The following is a 24,014-nucleotide window of genomic DNA, read 5'->3' as shown; positions in this document are numbered from 1 at the left end:
ATGAATGATTTGAGTTTATTTTGCAGTTAAAGGTGTTAAGTACAGTCATGCAGATTTTATATTGCTCATGAAAAAACATCTTATATGGCAACAATTACCCCATCAGTATGTGCCTGTATAAGTAGGCCAAGAGTTGATTCAGTTCAGAGGAAGAATGGCTTCCCTGACACTCCTCTGTTTTTCCTGGCTGTCTGTTCACCAGTCATGGTACTTTGAGAGCCAGCGTGGCTCCACCGGAGGAGTCCAGCTAACCACTGTAATTGTGCCGTGCTGAAGCCGCCTTCCCCAGCCTGGGACTGAACCATAAAATATTTGAAAATGCTGGGGTTAAGAGAGGGGGGTCGCTGGCAGTGTAACATGAAATGTGAGTGCATAGAGCATCTTTAACAGGGAAGCAGCCGGAAAGCCAGCCAGTCTGGCAGCCAGGGCACAAAGTGAAGGAGAATAATTATGGATGTAAGAGGAGATATTGCACTGGGAGCAGATCAATAGCACCTAGGCTCTGCTGCCGTTCGTATCTGTAGTTTTTTTTTTTTTTTTTTGTCGCAGCTGTAGAGATTGCAGGATGTCAGCTTGTTAGTCTGGAGATGCACTGGCGTTTTAACACCAGCTAGCACCGCAGATACCCTTACAATCCCGAGGCATGTGCTGCTCCCAAATCGCTGTTGCTCAGAGTTTGGCTGGTTGCTTTTCTCCCATCTCCAATCCTCTTATCCACAGAGTTGGCAGGAGGACTGGTCTTTGTCTGCTCCTGATTGTATTCCCACAGTACAGACTATTCAGTCATGTTTTCCAGTTTTTCTTGGAGGGATCCCCAATTCTCCTTGTGGTTAGAAATTTCTGGACAAGAGGACATAAAAGATCAGCAATCAGCAGACATAATCTGCTAACTACTAATGGCAAATCATTTTGTTCATTTTATTAATCAGTATAATTATGTTTCTCGCTAACTTTAGGTTGTATCGGGTCAAATATGTCAATAATCTTTAGGATTGAACTTGTTTAGTTTAGTCTTGTATGTTCACACAGTGTCCCTCTTTTTTTGAACTAATCAATGCACAACCTAGTTTTCATATGTATCTATGTAGAATGGATAGAATTACAGTTTAACACCAAACATGTTACTAATTAAGCAAAAAGGTTTGTCATCTAATTGTGAAAAACACTGTGAAACACAAACCCACAATAACTCCTCTTTGAATTAACTTCAGTGAGATGCTTTTTTAAGCCAGTTGCCAACATAAGCCTGGGGGTTTGCCTTTCTCCCTAAGGATGGTTTGCACAACAAAATTCTATAATTTGCTTTTACCTGTGAGATGCTGGAAAGGTTTCCTGGTAACAGCCTGTTTCCAGTCAGTCCACGGTGAGTTCAAAGGTTTGGGATCTTGGCTTTGAGTCAGCCATTCCAAAACTGTCTATAGTGTTGTTGGTGGCAGTCTTTGGTGGGTTTACCGGTTTGATTATAATCATGTTCCAGTTCTACTTCAACTTTATGCTTTTCAACAGAGGTGGATAGGAACTACTTAATTTTACTCAATTATATCTACTTGAGCAACATTAAAAAATATATACTTTTAGGAGTAGTTTTACTATTGCATATGTCTTACTTTTATTTGAGTAATATTCTTGAAAATACAATTTCTGACCACTCTGTGCTCTGTGAGTAATTTTAACTATTCTAAGATCAGGTGAACATACAGTAGGCAGTATGTAATAGCAGTGGAAGTTCGTTACCCTGTACTAACATTGATGCTCTTACTTTAAGGATTGGTGTTCTAAGTTTTATGTGGAAAAAAAGTAATTTGGTAAAAGCATTTCTTCTGCATGAATCTGTTCTTGCACTTATTTGTATTTTTTATGCGTTTGAGTCTTTAGAATACCTGACTTTGCTCAAAAAGCATGTCTACATCATTTCAAAATATCAAATGAGAAAAAAGGTTTCCATCATCCATTAAAGGTAAACTTAAGGTCTCTCTTTCTAATTGTAGGGGCATGAACCTTCACAACAGTAGCCAGAGCTTGTTGTTAGTCCCATGGTGATATTTCAGGTCTTTGGAAACTCTTTTAGCATGTTTCAAGCTCCCTTTGGGGGGAACTTGCTTAGAAAGCAGGACCCAGGCTTGTTTGCAATTGCTTTGAAATGTCTCTATTCGTAGACTGCCTTCCATACAGCTGAATAGCAGAAGGGCTCATTCAATCCCTTAATTGATTCAAAAGCTGCTTTCAGAACCACTTTGATTTCCCCTCCCTAGTTCTGCTGGCCTGCACTCTTATGTCAGCTTGAGTGATAGTCATTTTGGTCCCCATAGCAGTTCGCTCTGTCCACAGATCCCCCCTACAACCACCAAGTTAACCTTGCCTTTCCGTTAACCAGTTTCTGACTCTTTGGAGAATAGAAGCCTCAGCAGAGATGGTCAGATGCTCCTTTTGCCAGACAGCTTTTCCAGCTCTTGTTGTGGAAGCAAAAAGTTGTTCCAGACCACCCAAAAGACATGGTTCACCCAGTACCTGGCAGTTCGACTGGCCTACTGCTAGTGGGTTGTGGCATGTACATCTCCCAAGGTCACCTGGACAGAATCCACCTGAGCTAACCCTTCCTGATGTTACTTCTCACCCAATGTCTATAGAAAGTGTCCTGCCACCATTTCGAGGAAGCTCCTTTAAGATGCCTATTTCTAAAATAAGCAAGACCTTTGCAAAAAATAAATAAATAAAACTATTACTAACAGTGCAGTAAAAAAACAGAAAAAAAAATTTTGCAGCCAAATTTGGTAATATTTATCAAGCTTCTTTTCTCATTTTGTTTGGAAGAACCTCATGGCTGCTTCTGATTCTCAAAGTATTGGTCTCACAGTTAGAGATCAGCTGTTGTGCAGTAGCCGGCAACTTTCAGGAAGGAATTCAGGAAGGCCTGATAGACTAATCAGAAAAGGATCCTTTTACCAAAGTCCGGACTTTGGAAAAAGTGGGACCAGGTGCAATGATAAAACCGCCTAGAAAAATCAAATATGTTTTTAACTTATTCTTTAAACTCACTGAGACATAAATGTAAACAGTCTTTTATATAATCTCTGCCTGGTGGTGCTTTCCACATAGACTGAACCTATTTATACATTAATTCCACATCTGCAATATAGGTCTTTTAGACCTATTGAGACATTCAGACAAGACTCATTTCTAACTTAACTCTTCAGGTTAATAGCAACACTGATATTTTAATGTCTCAGGAGGCTGTCCACTCGGGATAAACTGTTGTTATGACTAGCTGTAAGAATCCAGCATTTTCAAGGTGCTTAAAGGAGATCCGCGTTGGTGAAACTTCAGTTCTAAAGGTGTTTGTGGTCCCTGCATATGTCATTCATTGACTTTTTGGCAAATAGCCATCAGATGACATATAACAGACATCCAATATAACCTTATTTTTTCAGTATGGTCAGTTTACACACACACACACACACACACATCACTCTCATGTCTCATGTGCAACACAAATGGTTTGGATTATTTTGAGGGGTTTTTTTCCCCTCCATCATTGGGTTTTTCAACATCTGAGGCATGCAAGCCTTTCCAGAGCAGATCTTTGTTTCTCATTAGGAGGTAAATAGAGCAGGCCAAACGCTCAGATGTTTATGATACACAGGAGGGAACGGTCACTGTTCTTAATAGTTCTTTGCAGGAAACAGAAAAGCTGTTTGGTGTCTTGACCTTTGTCTGCAGCAGCTTCTACCAAATGTTTGTTGAATTTACAGGGATAATAAAGCGAAGAAAGCCTGAATGACTAACTGTTGGGTTTGGCTCAACACAGCAGTCAGAAACAATCTTTGTGACAAAGACTTCAACAAGAACATCTGAATTCAGAGTGAAAATGGACACATGGTCATTCAGTTCAAAATCAGCATACGGTAAATAAAACTGAAAGTTTTTCAGATGAATCTCAAACCAACAGCATAAATAAAACAAAACAACATTAAAGACAGATCAGGACTAGCATATCTTAGATATGAAATAGCATCCATGCATTTACCTTCTAACAGAACCCTTTAATTCCTCTTCTAAAAAGATCATATGCAGTGCAGAAGACCTTTTTAACTCTGGAAGAGCCGCAGAGATCCACACCTCAGGTGGGAGAAAATGGGCTTCTAGTAGACAAGCAAACCAATGATCTGTCCTCAAAGAAGGCATGGAAAACTCAAGTCATTGTTAAAGGAAAGCCATCAAAAGTCATGTATGCAGTTTGCCACAAGGGGACACAGCAAACATGTGGAAAAATCTTTCTGCTCACACAAGACCAAAATTGAATCTATTGACCTACTTGTGTGTAAAAATGTATTGCAGATTAAAAAAACACCATCCCCATGCTAAAACATGATAGTTCCGAGATTATGTAATAAAAAGAGAGGTTTTTAGCAGCAGAGTTGATAGAAACATGGATAGAGGAAACTTGAAATAACCCCTGATAGTTGCAAAAGATCTGAGACTGAATGTGATGTTTATCAGCATCACAACAACGCTAAACATAACACAACTATGACAGAACTGTAGATTAAAGAATATATCTGTGTTAAAGTTCCCCTGTTAGTCTAGATCTAAGTGTGGCATGATTAGAAAACTGAGCTTGCAAAGAACTTGCTCACATTTCCACAGTAGATGTGACAACAAGGCAGAAAACTTCCACAGAAGACTTGCTTTTTAGAAAACCATCATTTTCCCTCAACTACTAACGCTATGCTCTACTTTTTGTTTGAAATATAAAATTATAAACAAGAAAAATTAAGACACAATGAGTTGATTAATGTTTTTGGTTAAACATGATTTTTTTTGGTCTGAATACTTTTACTATAATAACTAAAAAATATAATAATACTACTGTCTAAAAAATTATAAACCCTTTCTGTCAAAAAGCAGGATTTTATGAGGTTATTATAAAGCAAAGTCTGAACAGTTTTATTTTATAACAACTGTTTTAAAGCTACAAAACAATAGATAAAACACATGGCTTTGATCAAATTATACCCATAATCAACGTGTTGCTGTTTTGAAGACAGTTTAATTCTTTAGATTTATAGAAAAATTGTTTTTAAATAGTGCAAAAGGAACACAATCTTCACTATGACTCAAACTTCACTTTGACTCAAAGCAAAGATTTCTCTTTCATGATTTGACCTTAGCACATTATTGTGTTAAAGAAGAGCCTCACTGATTAAGAAAACAAGCTTTCAAGGCCTTTGCCTGCAGGTTTATAGCCAAAGAACCTGTGGGCAGATTAATCTTTGAATGCTAAACAATTTTTGACTTTCTGGCGTACCCGAATATATCATTTCTGTTGCTTATTAAAGTCTTAGATAAATTGATAGGATGGCCATGAAAACATTTGTTAAAGACTGGAAGTCAAAGAGTTTATAACTGAGTCGCTTTCATGCATAAGTAAAAAACCAAACCATCGTCTGTGGAAAAATCTTAAAATTAATTAACATGACCTTGCTCAAAGAAACATGTAGACAAAGAACCTACTGAGGCAAAGAAGTAACTTGCTTGAAAATCTGTTTTTCATTTATTTCCAGTCTAACTTTTCCTTTTAGATATAACTATCAATGCCTTGATATCGAATGGCTTTCACTATGCAGTCAAATGCATGAAATGTTTACAAGTTAGACATTTACTATGACCTATATCGCTTGGCCAAAGCTGGAGTTCAGAACGTAGATAGCATGGATTCCATGGGAGAAATGGCCCAAACACATCCTTGCAACTTTCACTCCATCCTACCATTATAACATATAGAGATGCTTGAACTCCTTCAATTGAAGCAAACCTCAGTCTGCAGGGAGCAGTGCACATCTTTGCTGTTGAAAAAACAATTGGGAGAGCTGACTCTCACTCTGATGCAAACAATTCTAGGTTATGCTAAAAGTCACGGCTTTAAGATGCCAACAGAATGAAAATGTCTGAAAAAAAAGGAAAGATAAGAGCCAGACGTTCCTAAACCTTGAGATCCTGTCCATGAGCACAATCCATCCGGGAGAAGTCTAACTTGTAAGGATGATAATAAGCTAAACTTATTAAGGGAGAGTGTTAGCCTAGTGGTTAGGGCATAGAGCTTGAAATCCTGAGGTTCTGAGTTCAAGTCCCACTCCCACAGACTGCCACTCTGGGTCTCTGAGCAAGACCCTTAACCCCTGGTTGCTCCTCGGGCGCCCCACAATGGCAGCCCACTACTCTCCAAGGGGATGGGTTAAATGCAGAGGTATATATCTCCAATGTCAGATCAATAAAGTTCAAATTCAAGTTCAAAAATTGTAATTAGAGTTCAAAACCTTTAATTATATATTAGTACCTAGAGACCTTTACAAACAAATGCCGGTCTCAAGCTGATCCCACAGCTGAAGTCCTGACACTTCTTGGATGCTTTAACCTTTTCCAAAGCAGCTTGACCTGTCCTTTCAGCTGCTAATGATCCCATAAAGGAGTGTTTTAGTATTACCTAGCAGCATTATCATTTAGATGCAAAGTGGCAAAACATTTTTCCTTAGAGGTAACCATTGTTGACAAAAAAGATTGCTTTTTTTTCCCCCAGCACCTGTACCTTCTAGAACCATTCTACTTTTCTAATTTACTTTACTCTGACTCAACCATAAAGCCTTGAAATGATGCTTGAAGGCCATTCTGTGGCTATAGCACAGTACAAACAATGTTTACATAAATTTCCTCAGCTCTCCATTTAATCACATTTCAAAGGATCAGTTCTCATGGCAACAAACATGATGCAAATTTTCAACTTAGAAACATGAATCAGTAAAATGTGTAACAAGGTGGCTTTCCCTCTCCAATTTTTTGCCGTGGCTATTCAAAATAAAGCAACATTGTAAAATGCAAACATATTAAGCATTATAGCAAAATCCTACATTTATGGGTAGAAACTAAAACAAAAGCTTCTGCTTTAAAGAGCTTAGAAGACTAAAGTTTTATAAAAGGTATATTGCCCAAGTGAACATCACTCTAAAATAAAACATGGCCAACATTGAAAGTGGAACAAACTGAAGAAATAGGTCACATAGATCTATAAAGCTTGATAAAAACAGACCTATGTGGGCTCAGATCGTATCCCACCCTTTGCTGAATAGCATACCTCCTTCAGATAAAGAGACTTTTTCAGAGAGAATACCAGAACTTTGCTTGCTCCTGAAGACTCTTGTGTGCAGGAACACCCACACGTAGTCATCCCAGACAATGAACACAAAGATCTGAAGAGGAGGAAATACGAGGTGTGTTGAGGAAAAGCTGTTTCACACCCTCCCATATCATCCCGCAGCAAGTAGTATGCTACTGTATTGCAGTTAAAAATATCCTATACTGGAAGTCTAACACAAGCCCATTCAGATTTCATGTGGGGAGTGGGTTGCCCAGTGGTTAGAGCAGTGTGCTTGTGCTCTGGGAAGGTTGCAAGTACCCGGTTTGATCCCCACAGTCTCCACTCTGGGACCCTGAGCAAAACCTTTGACCCCCAATTGCCCCCTGGTGGCAGCCCACTGCTCACCAGGGATTGGTTAAGATGCAGAAGTGAAATTCTCCATTGTGAGATCCATGATGTTCGATTTTTATTTCATTATTGTTATGTGGTGCAGAAAAACAAGGGCAAACATAAACACATTAAAAAGACCAATTCGGATAAAGAGGGTTTAAAAAATGGAAGAAATGCCAGCTGGAGAAAGGCAGTCAGAGGGGGAGAGTAGGGTCTCAGTATGTCTGATATTCTGCCTCAAAAAAAAAAAAATCAAACTGAGGGAATGCAGATTTAGAGCTTGTTAAAACACGATCTGTGAACTTTGTTCATTGAGTTATCCTTCATATCCACTGTTAATCCTTTTCCAGTTCCTTGAGAGATAGTGACTTTCTGGTAGTCAAGCATTTTTTTGTGACCTCTTGTCAGAACTCAGAGGTGAGATTTCTGATAGAGGCCTTCAGTGCTGATAAAGACTGATAACCAATCCCCACCACCACCTCCACAGCTTCCATTAGGCCCAAAACGCTGAACTGCGGCTTAGCTGTTTTAACCTATCCGAGGTTACCTCATCTGTTCGCAGTCCCATATTTAAACCCTGGTTTTCTTTGCTTAGATTGCCATCGGTGAAGATATTTATGTGCTGATTGTTTAACCTTTAGACCTGAGCAGGAGGGGGGCTGCTGCTGTCCCTGTGGGCTTTAGACCTCTCCCCTGCCCTTGTAGGTAAACAGAGATTGATGGAATCAGACGCTGCTCTTATAAGTGGGTAATGGACTGAGTGGGAAGACCTCTGATAAAACTAGTGACAAGGAAGCTAAAGATTAGGGTAAATCTTAAAAACAACTTCTGGTTATTTCTCTTTTCTATCACACAACCTCTGTGTCTGGATTCCCTAGAAATCCAATACAAGTATTAAAGAACTACAACAATTTGTTGAATAAATAGATGTATTTCTGTTTATTTTGATTAATAGGGATTACAGCTTATGAAAAAAAACACAGTATTTTGCTTCTATAGTAACTGGACCTCCAAGATGTTTTGGATGATTATGGTTCAGGAGTGAATAAACACAGGGAATACAACAACTGTTGCCCATGTCCTGGATTCACCTTAGCGTGCAGATTTTTGAAGCATCCTTAAGAGTCTTCGACAAACTACATTTTCCGTGCAACTAACATTTATTTAAAGGTATAGTGGAGGACGTTCTTTTTCTGGGTGGATCATCAAAATAATTGGTCCTCCTAATTGTCAATCATTCTGGTGATGTGTTTTACATAAGGCCGTCCTAGGTGCCCATTTTCACTTTCCGGTGTTGAGTCTGACGAAGTGGAAAAATTGCAAATCTTCTTCTGGAAGGTACGCTTCTACCAGGAGAAATGGGCTCCTGCATGCTCTAGCACATGTTTAATTTGGCCTTCCCTTTCAGGAGCGGGTACACTGTTGTGCATGTGCATTTCTTTAAAGTGGAGAGGGCAGGTCTTTTCAAAAATATACCTTTAAGATGCTTTCAAACCAGTAAACGACCAGTTAGCAATTAACTCTAGATGCTTACCATCCTTGTGGTGTTGTCTGCTGGACAGCTTTCATGTCATGAGTCTTCTGTGGGCCTGAATGAAGGACTTCTGCTCAGTTGGTTTGTGTTTTTTGCCTTTCAGTTGAAGCTTTTTGTTTTGATTCCAGCTCCACATGTCGATTTGCCCCTAAACAAGGCACTTAAGCTTCGGTGAGTGGGGCTTGTGCGAGTGGAGTTATGGGTGTAAAGCTCTTTGAGTGTTTTTTTCAGTTCATTTCATCCACATTAATAAATCTTAGAAATATATCACATCTGTGTGTATGAATTCTGATTTACATTTTAGTGTTTCTATACTGACCTCCTAAAACAATTTCATATATAATCATTGTATTTTTTACTTTAGTTTTTAGCCAATCAGAATACTTTATTGTGTATCTTACTCCTATTGACCTACTCTTCCGTACTGCGTTGCACTGTGTATTGAGCAGCCTATTCTAAATTTAAGGATTCACATTTCCTTTATAAAAAAACTTTGGAACTATGGAGGTCCAGTTGTGGTTAAGAGCTGAAATCCCTTTGCTCTAAACACTGAAAATCTGTATCCAGGGTTATAGTGTGATCAGTTCTCTCTATTACCTTCCTACAACAGTAGTGGCAATTTGTTTTGCTCTCCGAGTTTCTTTCAGCAGCTGACAACAGGACTTGGGTGATCCTGATAAGCAGTATCCTGATAAAGTGGATCAAACATGTGGATTGACCTGTGGTGGTCTCTGTATTGTAGCATCGCTGTATACACAAAGTCGCAGAGCGGTTGAGATATTCATTGAACAGGATTTAGCAGGATTTGTCACTGGTCTGCCAAATCTCAAGCAGACCAGCGACCCTGATCCTCAGGGGGCCTCAGCAATGGGCAGAGATGAGAGCAAACATTTAATTTCAGGGCTTTTATTGCCTCCACCAACACAATTTTTGATACTGTCAAACTGCTTGTTGGAGGGGCGATGATAAGCTTGAGCAAAACTCTTGACTGTTTTCTGTGGCACGCACACAAACTGAAAAAAATTAAGAATTGGCTCTTTATTTTTGTGACTGTTTAAAGAAAAGAAAGAGAGAAATAACCAAAACAAAAAAAACACTATCCCTGAGTTTGAGAAGGATGAGATTCTAAAACTCAGGGGTATTTACCTTTTAAACTCCTGAAATGTGCTGTTGCTGAATACGAATAGCCTTTTCTCTGGTTTCAAGGTATGTGACTGTTTTCTAAAAAAAAAAGTCTTTGTTTCAATTCTGAGAATGGCACTATAAAACACTATAAAAGTTAATTTTCTGAATATGAACATGAAGTATCTCAGCATATGTAATATTTAAATTTACGGGATTTCCTCAAAACACTCAAAGGCCTTCTTTAAAACAGCTGAATTTATATAAATAGAGGGTAATTTGGGATAATTAATATTTTAACCCTGCAGTTCATTTTGGATTATCAGGATAATGGTGGTTGCATTCAAAAGATTAACTTTTTAAAAAAAATTAACAAATGCATCATTTACTTGATGCCTGTGTTTTTCCATCTATCACATTTATTAAAAGAAATATCGGTTTGTAGATGTATTGTGGGAAAAACATGGAAGAATACCCAAGGTGTATGAGTGTTAACGCAAAGAACTATAAATGCAGACATTTTTGTTTACATTTTTTAGATTTATAAGTTTTTCTTACCATGAAAGGGTTGTCAACACTATCTTGATTTTTTTAGAGATTCAATTTGTTTCTAATCATTTTATTTCATTTCGATCCATACTTAACATCAGCAGAAGATTATTTTTAGAGCCACCACAATTTCCATTCAATAGCATAAGATCTGCTTGACTGAGACAGAGAGAAAAAAAGGGTATTTTTAAAATAACTGTAGTTATCAGGAGCTTTAAGCAATTTGATAATAAAAAAAAATCTGATCAGAGTACGGTTATTGGTTGTGTGTTTTAGAGTGTTTTAGAATCCAACTTAATCAACTGTGAGTACCAAATCTAACTAACAGCAAAAGGGTTGCAAATATGTGATTATGTCTTAATGTTAGAAGTGAGTCCCTAATAGTAAAGTGACGTATCCAAGAGAAATACCATCAGCTTCAGAGAGCGTGACTAAATTTCCAGAGGCTGTTGAAGCAACTCCTGCCTCTTTGGCAAGAGTGTTTACCTGCATGTTTGTGGCCCGTCATGCTTGAGCTGGATTGCTACGTTCTCCCGAGTGCTGAAGGAAGGGCTCGGCACGCAGGTGATTTATTTCTCTGAATCCATCCAGCATGGGAGCAAGTCGACGTCTTCCCACCCAGTGCGCTGCCTTTAGTTTGCATAATCATGTTAATAATCACATTCTGTGGTTTTCAGCACAAATAATACTGTGGCAGAAGCTTTCTGTGTAAGGGATAATATAGGATTTTTAACATGAGGTTCTGTAAAAGGTTAAAATCCTTCTTACAGCAGGTAACTCTCTCAGCATCTTTATTTAGTGTAAATCCAGATTAGTTGGTCTTGAAAGATGAGGTTAACAGCTAAGCTGAGACCTCCAGGTTCCAACATGCCATAGCTGCTTATGCAAATGCTGATTATTAAACGTTTAAATCATCTGTGTGTTTGCATTAGGCAATTATTTACACAGATAATGGGACACAGGTGAGGAGGTGGCGCAACACCAGTTTAGTCCCTGTGTGAAACACATGCTGCGGATAAAACACAGAAATTGCTCTGGTCAGAGCTGTCTGATATAGACTAAAGCTGAAAAAAACAAAGATATTTTATAGGTTTGAGTGAATAATATTTATGAGCAATGTCTCCTCTATGGGATTTTATTCATGCCTGTTTGCTGATTATTCAAACTCAGTAATGACATGGTTTATTAAAGAATTAGGATGAGATTAGACATATTTTATTGATATCACAATCGAGGAATGTACTTGTTAGTTGTTGCTCCTGGTAACATGTAAGTCGGTTACAGATTGTAAAGAAATGTCAAGTTCGATAAACTTGATGAAATGGATAAACTTTGGTTCATGTTTGATGTGTTGCGCGGTCTGAACAGCCAAATTATGGCCAAATCTTCAGCTTCCACGGTGCTGACAGAATTTCTGCACCGCACACCATGGAACATTTGCAACTATAGCAGATAGATCCGTGGGGAAAAGCATGGTGAGCAATAGCTCCTACTGGTGAGGGATTACAAATGCAAACATCTGGAAGTATCATGGAATTTTACCCATAAATACCACTAATATTAACAATTTGTGGGAAAATTCTTGCAGAGAAATGACTTCCGTCCATGAAAGGCACAAAGAGGCTCTGAAAGAGTCAAAAACGTATCGGCTTTCTACTTCTTATGTAGCATGGGCTTGTAAGCTTGCTTGCTGTGCTGTATACGCCTCCTCTGGACCCGGCCAAGAATGAAGGTAAAGCCGCAGTGAGAATAAAGCTGCAGACATTGAGATGGACAGCTTGTTTCCTGCACAAATTGTACATGTGTCAATTCTTCAACATCTGTTAAAGTAACGGTTAAATTAATCTGCAAAGCTTTGGTCCCCATCCCGGCTAATACTCTGTCAGAAATGCTCATTGTCTTCTCATCACCTCATGCATGTTGTTCCATTCGAGCAGCTCCTCCAGCTGCTTCCAAACTTCCAGAAATCTTTCTTGCACCTCTTGATCCTCCAATGGAGCGTTAACTCTCCACTGCTCGTCTCTGTGCCCTGAGTTATTGTACAATCCGTCTTCTTCTTGTTCAGGTGGGCTCAGGGGTCACCTGGAGGTGATTTTTGGAAAAGCATTTTACCTTAGGGTACCATTGTACATGATGTAGTGAGTCAGCCCATCAGTGTCCTTTCTGGAGCTGCAGGCATTGCTCTGTCTGTGATTAAGAAACAGTCCTGCATTATCTTGTTTGCCTCTTACGTCTACACTTTGACTGGCCTCAATCTGTGCTTGCTTTCTTCCCACCTTGGGTGTTCAGTGGGACTAGGTTATGGTTGGATCATCCAAGTGAAGATAGGGGGGCAGAGAAATCCGTGTTTCGTAGTTTTGGCAGCGAGCTCTAAATGTTCTGAGAAGACAGCAGCACTGACTGTAGACTTAATAAAACTCAGTGGATCAACACTAGGTAACGACATGGCTCTCAAGATAATCACTGATTGTAAAACCTAAACACTGCTCAGATTCTATGGCCCTTCAATCTTCCTCCAGACTATGAAACCTTATAATCAAATAAGCATTTCCATTTTACCCAAAAAGAAGGCTTTGGGTAAATTGGCCACAGCAGAGTCATTTGCTCCTAAGCCCAGATAAAACCCTTTTCATGTTATGTCTGCCTGAGGAGTAGATAACTACAGCTAACTGTATGGCAGCACTTAAAGAAACTGACACCAACCTCCGAGTGCACATTTTAAATTTCCAAAAGACACTAGAGGGTGAACATCTCTCTGTGGTTATTATTGGTACCTGTGCATCTCTTTCGATTACACTTTTTCAATACACTAAACTTTTCTCCAATATGCTTGCATACAGCACACTGTTGGCTTGTTTATCACTCAACTTTTGTTGCTTATCCGCCTAGTTGGGTGTATCTGATCATTATATGTAAAAAAAAAAAAAATGAAGTTGACCAAAATTTTCATATGTAGGCCATAACATTCTATTTGTGCATTCCGTTTTTTTTTTTTTTACTGGTACTATGTAATTTTATCATATATAGAAAAAAAATTGTTTTCCCTGAGCTTTAAGGAATGATATTGCTAATTAAGAGAATTAAGAGCTGAAAATATATTTTTGTCTTGATCTATTTAAGGTAAAAAGAATGTGTAATGACTTAAAAGTATCGTGGAGGATTTTGGTGTGTTTTTTAAAAGACCCGCCTATTCCACTTTTATAAAAGATGCACGTGCGCAACCCTGTACCTGCTCCCCAGAGGGAACGCCTATTAAATGCGTGCAAGATCATGCACAAGCCCATTTCTTGCTCTGTTTAAAAGTTGCTGTTTGCATCACTCGTACAGGCTTACTTTCCAAAAGAAGATTTGCCATTTTTCCACTATGTCAGACTCACCCCAGGTAAGCGAAAATAGGGAAGAGCATGTAGGACGCCCTTACGTAAACATATCACCAGAATGATTGACAATTAGGAGCACCACTTATTTAGATGATCCACCTGGAAAAACAAACATCCTCCACTATATCTTTCACCTTTTTAATTATCATATAAATTACCTACAATGTATTTACCTACTATATACCTAAACTGTATCTTAACAGAACCTAAGAAAATATGATTAATTGCCCAGAACTCCTGAACTAAAGCCACTGTCAATCCTTCCTATTGTCATGATTTTAATTACTTATCAGTCAGGAGCCTCCATGCTTTTTATTATAGTTGGTGAAAATCTTACTGGAAGCACTGTAGTTAAATGCCCTATATCTTATATGCCATAATCTTGTCATGCTAAGTTTAGTTGAAATGGTTTCTACACTGAATGATGAGTCATTTCCAGATGCTAATTTTCTCTCCTTTGTCTCATACAGTTTGAAAAGGAAATATTTCATTCTATTCTTAAAATAGCCCTACATGGCTCTTTAAAACAAAGCTCTTACTGAAACACACAGAAAACAGATTTGTTGTTACAAATAGCTTATCAGGGCTATACCCTCAGCAGTGCCATGTCCCCTTCGCACAAAGTGTCAAATACAATTCAATTTCTGCCTCTGCCTCAGCTGGGGCTAACACGGTCAAGCAAATGCTTATTTTCCGAAAGGCCCGGGGGAGTTACACTTTCCAGCTTATCAACATTTATTAACCTTAGCACTGAGGTTTGTTCTTTGATTTGGATTCTTCGGGAATCTCTGAAATTGGATTTTCTTTTTTCCCTCCTTCACTCGTGGTGTGACATATGCTTAACAACTTGTCACAAGCAGGAGAAAAATCTAAATGCTTGTTGCTTTGGCTATTTTACCCTGAAAGCCAAGAGCTTTTCTCTTTTTCTCATTTTGGTCTTCTGTTATGCGCCAAAAAGAAATATCTTTTAACTGAACCACTGACAGGCCAATAAATATAATGAGCATCTAAGTCCAACATTTTTCTTTCTTTATCCAAGTTAGTAGATATCTAAAAAGACCATTTTTTCCCCCTTTTTCTATGGCTGTGCTTTAGTCTGAGCGCATTGACTGACGCCAAAAGATCAGTTTTTAGAGGTTTCTTTGACTCCCTAATTATTCTCATTTCATTTTCTGGGACCAAGTGTCCTACAGCAGAAGTTTGTTCATAGACTTCCTGGTTTAAATGTTAGAAAGTAAAGACAAAACACTGGCTTATGATTGAGAATGATAACTAAGACATCAGGTAATCAAAATTAAGCAAGTTGCACAAGAACATAAATCATTTTGAACTTTAATTGACCTTTAATTGACCTTTAAAAGTTGGAAAGTTGTGCCACCTGAACAATCATTTAGTTTTTCCCTTAAACACACTGCTTTTCCCTACCTCTCAAAAGGGGTACAACATCCTATGCACCCTCTGGAGCTGCTTTTGTGGCCTAGATTCAGTGAGATACCCTTTTTCAAATATTTTATTTCCTCTAAAGTTTGACATATTTAGCTAATATTTATACAATAAGGGTTCCTTGTCTATGCACACAAACATTCCCTATCAAGATGATTCTGGTTTTTTAAACATTCTTCAGAGATGTTAGTCCTTATTCACGTGGCAACATCACACGGTTTCTGTGAAATGTTGGATGCACATCCTGTGTCACCACATTATCAAGGTGCCTTGATGGATTAAGTCCATACTTCCTTCCTTCATTCAAAAAAAGAATCTCAAATATGCGTAGTTACAGGGTTTGAAGTGTAAAGCACTTGGCTCCATATTCAAGGCTCTTAATAATGGCTTACATTTACCAGGGGAACTCACATCCTGAGAGGAATGGTGCAACATAGAGCTATTATGGTTCAATATGGAGATTATTTAATTACACCCCTCATAATGAATATGCAGTAAAACAGATTCATCACCTATCCATGAAGAAAGCTAAGCCACATATGTTTGTGTCACTTGTGAAGGGTGATGATGCTTTGTGAACTGCCCCCTGCATGAAGTTTACATATCCTCATCCATTTTGCTTGGCAAGAAATGATAGGACCCCCCCCCTCCTCCACCCCACCCGCTGACTTGGTTCTGGATTATTAGCTTAAGGTCTCTAAAAATATCCCTCTGCCTGTTTAAGCCTTTGACGGCAGCAACATCTCACACATTTTGATAGCTTCATAATAAGCACGGCTTCAGAAGGGCTCATGCACTCAGGCTGCCTTGTTATCTTTTACCTTCTTTGCCCAAATAGGAGAAAAGGCGGAGAGAACGTGCAGGCCCTGAAATCTGCCACAGTCCTCTCTCTATCTCTCCGTGTGTCTCTTTTCCTGGGATCCGACTGAGCAGCAGATCATCAAAAGCGAGCGTGCAATCACGGCAATCTCAGAACAAACAAGATGCTTTTTTGAGTGTGAGAGGATTCTGCCCAGATGTCACTTAAAGGCACTTGTCATTGTTGCAACAGCTGCAGAAACACATGCGACGTCATTTGGAAGCCGTCTACCACAACACACCAAAACAAGCGCATGTTAAATATGGAACTATTTACATTAATGCCATAACCCCCTTAAGGAATTGTAACTTTAATTACCTATGTGCTCCATTTTGTTGGCTTGGATGTGTAGTCTTAGTAATTACATATTTACTACCCTACAGTGTTTATACACAAGGTTTAGCTAAGCTTATATGACAAATATTTCTGATGTTGGGATTCATGGCAACAGATAGAAATTAATAAATTCCTGAAAAGGATTACAGTGTACACATGTGGCTCATATATATTGCTTCAATTATCTTTTCTCCTGACGCCCACACACAATCAAAAGGATTTTCTTCACAAATATTATAGCTGCTAACTAGAGAGGAGGTTGAGACAGAGCCATGTGCAGCTCAGCGGCACCATTGTTGCTGCAGCTTTCATTTATGTTTCTCTTTTAAACGCTTTGCTGTGAAATACAGCTGTTTTGACGGGACGTTTTCTAAGCTGTGCTTGTCTCTGTGAGATGCCTCATGCTTTGTCAGTGATTGAGCGCTCCTGAGGAGAAAAGTCAATACGTGGTCATAAATAAAGGAAAACAAATATGAGACCTGAACCTTCAATGGATTGAAAAGAGGAAGTGAGGTGAAATGATGACAGGACTAGCTTCAATTACTATCAAACAGCTCTCTGACTACATCAGCTAATTGTGCACAGGCTGAGGGGTGATGAGATGACATATTGCTGGTGCTGTTAAGTTGATCCAAAGCAGAGGGGAAACCATGAGGGTTCCCTCCAGGGACCAGTAACCCTATTGTTACGTGTCATCTCCTCTCCTTCTGTTTGAAGAGCAAGATATCAACCTCTCCCCAAGGTCATGCAAAAACCCACATAATTGGTTTATTTCGAATCATAAAATCAACTTATTGACCGTTCTGATGTCAGAAGTGAACTCAGTGAACTAGTTTATCTTTCATGATTTGCAGAATCAATTTAAACTGACATGTAACCATTTCTGTGTTCAATGAAAGGGTGGTAGAAGGAGCTGTATGGTATAAATCATGTATGTTGTGTAGGATGTTGTGGATAACCATGTTAAAGGGTGTATACAACCTCATTTTCAAAACCCTGGCCATCAGCTTGTAATATAATGTGCGCTGAAGATAAAAACAGCTATGGCGGTTGAGTTTGTAATATAATTTCACTGCACTGCAGTAACATAGCTGTCGCAACTACATATTTTTCTTTTGTGTGATGTAGAGTATTTGCTTGCAATGTAGATTTTTACCACCTTGGTTAAAAGTTGAAAAGATAATTAAACATTCTGTGGACTCCAACATTACCCCCTCACATTGCAATTCATTTTTTATTTAGGTTCCAATCTTTAAAGGTTCAAAACAAGGGGTGCAAATTATATATATATATATATATATATATATATATATATATATATATATATATATATTTTTTTTTTTTTTTTTTCGTGAGTGTTTGTCCGGTGATACACAAAGAATGCTGCCCAAACTTTAAGCTAACCGGTTTGTTGTGCCTCATTGAAATGATCAGATTGTGTATTCTACAGGCAGTTTGAGAAAAGGTTCAAAGCAATGAAAAGGAGGCAATAATGATAATTATTGAAAAAAATTTATAATATTTATACTTCACCTCAGACAGGGATCCCAAAATACAAATGATTACATTAAAAAAATTAAATAAATAAAGCCTAATAAAAAACATTTAGGGGAAAAACTCACTGTTGCCACTAGAGTACTTACACAAAAAAACATGGAAAACATCTCGAGAGCAGAAGTTAGTTTCCCTAAACATGGTAGAGAAACATACTGTGAGTGGAGGGGATGTTAAAATTCTTAAAAAGTCAAGGGATAATTTGACTTAGACACAAGGAAGGAAAGCTATTTCTCTAGTTATTTATTAGACTTGAACTTAGATGTTGAAAGTACATAATAAAGTAAGAAATTGTATTTCTTGCTTGGAAACAACTCTCACAAAAAGTTGCCTCTGCAGTCTAACAGTTAACTGTGAAATCAAGCTTTATATATATAACGTTGGCGTGGCATCAATTGTTTAATGTCTTCATCCCTCAGGTTTGGGTGGCTTTTTGATTTATCTATTTTGGTTTGGTTTGCCTTTTGGTTGTAAAGTCTGGTATTGCATATTTACTTTTAACCTTCTGTTGTTGTATTTAAAAAATGGCTAATCAGTATTAGCATTCTGTTTAAATTTGACCCGCAATCCATTTTGTTGGTCAAATGGAATTCTCGCAATGGAATTCAGCAAATCTCGGTTAAGAGTCCAGTTCCTTTCCACATGGCAAGTCAATCTATACCTTTTCTACACCTCAGTTTATGGCCCCATGATGCAGAATGCATTGTGCAGAATTAGTTTATTATTGGACATAAAAAAAACACCAGCTTTGGATCTCATTACATTTATTTAAAATATGATTTTGGCAATATTACTATCAAAATAGTCTGTACATTGAGTGAAGTAAAATAGCCTTGAACAGTCACAGCTTCTCTCTTCCTGTTCATTTTATATTACATGTTTAGCCAGGAACCAACTGACACCCATATAGAGACCTTAGATCATCACAGCGTGTTAAAAGTAAAGTTTTAATTTTATGAAGCATGACAAAACCTCTTAATATAAGATTTTTCCACAGAAAATGAAACCTAAGACAAAAAAAAATGAATAAACAAGTTATATTAAAACAAAGGGAAAGTGGGCTAATGTTAACTTAGCACCACATCAAACATCAAAGGTCCACTGAAGAGCCAGATGTTTTTTTTGTTTTTTGTTTTTTTTATTTCTTGTTTTTATATTAACAGATACAAGTGTTAAATAATTTGGCAATTTGTTTTAGTGTGTTTAGATCATTAAAGCGTTTTTTAAAAACTGTTCAGTGACATGGAGACTATCTGAAGCTGAAGATAAAGTTGTTTTTTATGTTCATATAAAACAGTTATTAATGTTAGAAATACCAGACAGGTATATTTAGAAGTGCTTTTGAAAGACATTCAAATTAGTCTTAACAAACTTTTTTAATTTTTTGAATTAATTATACATATTTTTAAGGGTAAAAGAAAATAATTTGCGCATAAAAAAGATTATATTGTATTGATTCCTTGGTCTTTGCAACTTATAGCATTTGCTGGCAAGATTTTTTGCCCAGGTATGTCTGGTTAACAAAAGGGTTTAACTGTATTATGTCGCTGTACCTTTTCAAGTTGTATGTTTGGTTTTTAAAGTTCTTTATTTTTGTAGAGACTGCACTACTTATTTCTTTTTCTTTTTTTTTTAACAAAAGAAAAGTAGTGTTTACCAGTAAAAAATTGCTAGGAAGTTTGGAGTGCTTTTACACGTCACCTCAGAAACTAGAGCAGTTTTTTATTCATGAAGGCATTTCTTTGGCTTGTCAGTTGTATGTAAATATCATATAAAAGAATCTATATTTTACTGCTATTCTTTTTGTTTACTTATTTATTCATATATTCACAATCCGTACACTTTAAAGATAATCCATGATGATTCAAAGTAATTTCCCCCCACTTTTTCCAACATTTGGTTAAAGACCTGTCCTGACCACGTCTTAAGATGCTGCTATTTTCTAGATTTTTGAATTCTCTGCTGTTTGGGGACTAACTTGTCTGCATAATAGGAGATGTAACTCTAAATATTAGAAATAATGTACTGCATGAATGTGGATTAGATCTCTTAGTGTGGTTACAAGACTCTTCTTTACATGCCATATGGTAACCAAAGGTAACCCGACCTGCCAGATGGTTTGTTACATGGAACCATCTGGGAAATTCTGTTTGAAAATCGATTGCATAGAGGCAGCCATTTTCAGAGAATACTTAGCAGGATATTGAACACAGATTGAAGGGGCTGAGGTTAGGACCGATAGGATCAATAAAATCATAGAAATGCATCCAGTCAAAAGAGCCATCTTTTGTTTGCACCTGATATTCTCCTACACTGTGTCTGCCAGCACTGCACGCTCTAATGTAATGCATTTTGAAATATATGCATTTCTACAAGGCTTAGTTTTTGCAAAATCTTGTCCAGATTTAGCAGACAAGAAAGGTAAACTACAATATTTTTCTTTCTTTTAAGTCTACAAAGAATACTTGGTTTTGTTTTAGCATTACTGAAAAGTGCAGAAAGTGGAGGAAGGTTTTACAAAAAAAAGAATAAACTGCTTTTTCCTCTAGTAAAGACAAAAAACAAAGAATTAAACCCAACTACCGAAAGCACCTTTTGGAAATAAATGTTGACATGCTGAACATGTACCTCACATGGCTGATCACCTTAATGAGCAGCTGTTTCCACTTGAAGATGAGAACCATGGCAGACACTTGCTGTCATGAAAGAATCGTTATAAAATCCTGAAGGCATCTATCTCTACGTTTATATGATGTTTAAAGACACAGCCATATGTTTTGAGGGGATCTTATTATTTTTAGTTCAGTTTTATTCTTCTTAGCAAATGTTTAATAAGTTTAATGTCTCTATTTTAGCAGCTCAATGATTAATTTATAGCGTAGATTTTTTCAGCAAATTAACAAATTTAGCCTCAATCTTAATTCTAATTTTTGTCCTATTTAAAAATGTACATGTAATTATAAGTGGAGTTAAAGGTGTGGTCTTGTCTGCAAGCTTTAAAATAGGTTTATATATGACAGCAGCATAAATGTATAATCACACTGAAAACTACAAATATCCAACCATTGGTTTTTATGACACAGACAAAAAAAGGTAAAAAAAAATATAAAGCATTTTCAAGGTAAACCTTTTTTTTTTTAGTTAACCCAATTGTCTAGGCGCTTTCATAAGTGAGTTTCTATATTCCCTAATTAGAAAGTGACATGACATAAAAGCCCATTTTGCTTTATAGGTCTTTAAAATTGGAAAGATAAGAGAACATGGCATTAAAGTGAGTCATATGCTTATTAACTTTTCTCTCAAACTTGTCTATATATAAAGTAAGAGTATTATTTAAAAGGTTTAACACATACACTGTTAAGAGGATGGTAATGGAGACATTTTTTTTCACAAATTTCTATCAGAAAACCTTTGCATGGTTTGGTTTTTGGAAAAATAAAACTGAATATCTTAACAATGACAAATTTTCCACTTTAGGTTATGATTTAATTAATTTTAAGCCAACGTATGAGACTGTTAAAATACGGCAACTATCGAAACCTAAATCATGGGCGTAGAGGACTGCACATTTCCATGCAGTTTGGTTTTTTGATAGATAAAAATCTTTGCATGGAAAGTGATGCATGCAAGTTTCAGGCCCTGATTGGAGCGTATGCAAGCTTGATAAATACACTCACAGGCCTTCTCCAAATTGTTTAAAGTGTGAATGAAATGTAGAAACACATCTCTCTATATTCTGGCAGTTGGTTAACATTTATAAAATTCATGACCTAAAACAAAAAGTAGAGTCTTATTTGATTCATATGGTTGATAAAATGCAAATATCTGCTTTTTAACTGTATATCTTTAAGGGTTTAGGATTCAGTACTTTTTTTTTTTCAAAAGCATCAAAAAGATTTGAATGTTTGTGTGTTTAGGGAGCGGTGCAGCTTTAAACAGAAAGCTATGGGTTTGTAAAGTGCACCTGTTTGGAGTCTAGCGACCTATATAAACAGGGCGCTGAATGCCTGCAGGAGGGGGGATTCCCACATACCAGAACATATTCAGGGTTTCAGTGGTTGTTTCAAGCCTACAGGCTGATGTAGTGTTATCTCACGCTCCTGCGGTAAGACGAGATGATGCCTGATAATAGTTTAAATGGGGTGGGCTGCCTGCCTATAAAATCAGGAGCTGGCAGAGCGATGCTAACTCAGGTTACTTATTCTCATGTGACATGCTGGTAGCCAAGAAGAAATGAGATGTCTTCTCTTCACGTCTGTTCTTAGACATTGTGCTCTGTTTGTTTTTTTCCGACTCTGTATTAAACTGCTCATTTGTGTGTCTCTGTGTGTATGTATGTCTGTTTCAGGAGGCGGCCACATTTGCCAAAGAGCTTGGCTTTGAGGTGAGTTGACCGGCAATTTTACAATAAAAAAGATCCTAAAGGTTTATTTTTTGCTGATAATGAAGTTCTTTTTGGACAGTGATTGATGTGCTATTATACTCTCCAGGCCTTGCAGCAGTTGCTATGGAAACCAGGCAGTCGTCATGGTTTCTTTGTTCAGCCCTTCTCTCTGTTATGACGCACTCACTCGGTCTGCACCCAACATCGCCTACAGATGTTATTTATTGAATTTTGAAAAGCCTCTTGGGAAGCTGAGAAGTTGGGCACGGTTTCAAGCCTTTCTCCGCAGGCTCGGAGCTCATCAGGTTGCCAGGTTAAAAAGCCTCCTCATTATCCGAGTCGCTCTTAGGGATGTTACTGTATAGCTTCTCCTCACAGCCATACCATGACACCACACAGAAACGGTACAAATTAACACCCAAATTAGAGCCACTTGTTATAGATTACAGAGATGTAGATTGCAGTGCTTGTTGGGGCTGCCTCCTAAGTATAAAACAAATATTCTCTTAGTCTCTTCTTGAGTTTTTTTCTTTTTTTTTGTGGTGTTTTGCCTATTCCCTTCATTTATATTTAAACGCGGGGAAAAAAAAACAAAACAGTGTGTGTTTTTCAGGTATTTTAAGTGCCATCGTTCAGAGGGACAAGCAGCTTGAATATGGCTCTGCTCAGTGTGAATAATTGTCATCCAGAATCACTAACGGTGTGATCAACGTGACTGGAATAGAAATGCAATCCTGATGGCAGTGACAGGTTTAAGAGAGGAGAAGGGATGAAGGCAGAAGGAGGAGGAGGGGGAGGAGGTGGTAATAATGGTGGGGCCTGATGTTAAAAAAAAAAAAAAAAAAAACGGCACAAAGGGCAAAGTCAAGACTTGGCGCGTAGTTACAGTTCTTTGACATTTCCCGTGTCAACTTGATTTGGCAGAACACTCTGTGAAATTGCATTGGATGAATGTGATTTTTTTTCCCCCCAGATAACAGCAGTGGTGTGTACTGTTCCCACTGCCCTTCTGAATGATTGTAGTTAAAATATGTTTTCCTCAAAGTAGTTGTTGGTTTTATTTTTATTAATAATCTTGTCATATTATGATGATAATTTTGCTTTCCTATGACAGGCCCCTTCTTTAATGTTTCCCATGATGAGTGTTGCAAACAATGTTTGCAATATATGTGCAATACAAGTTTATCTTATGGGTTCCAAAGCAACCTGGGGAAGTATGGAAAAGTATTTCATCGGTACTTTCAGTGTTTTACAGATCTGGATAAGTAAGAAAACAGTGTATGTGCATGATTCTATCATTTTCTTTCTAAGATAATTTTTTTACACCCACCAAA

General features: G+C 37.6%; 1 protein-coding gene across 4 annotated transcripts in view; it reads left to right on the top strand.

The window, feature by feature from the left end:
• adk (adenosine kinase) overlaps positions 1-24,014 on the top strand; it is a 209,465-nt gene that overhangs the window by 150,123 nt on the left and 35,328 nt on the right. For 3 of the 4 annotated variants that reach the window (XM_015381233.1, XM_015381242.1, XM_015381259.1), the window contains exon 8: positions 22,645-22,680. The exons of the other annotated variant lie outside the window; for it this stretch is intronic. In XM_015381233.1, the coding sequence (XP_015236719.1) occupies positions 22,645-22,680 (36 nt within the window). The remainder of the gene's footprint in view (positions 1-22,644; positions 22,681-24,014) is intronic. 4 annotated transcript variants of the gene reach the window in all.

Source organism: Cyprinodon variegatus, unplaced genomic scaffold, assembly GCF_000732505.1.
Source record: "Cyprinodon variegatus isolate N-32 unplaced genomic scaffold, C_variegatus-1.0 Scaffold12, whole genome shotgun sequence".
Lineage (NCBI taxonomy): Eukaryota > Metazoa > Chordata > Actinopteri > Cyprinodontiformes > Cyprinodontidae > Cyprinodon > Cyprinodon variegatus.
The sequence above is the reverse complement of the archived record's forward strand: the minus strand, read 5'-3'. Positions and strand labels throughout refer to the sequence as shown.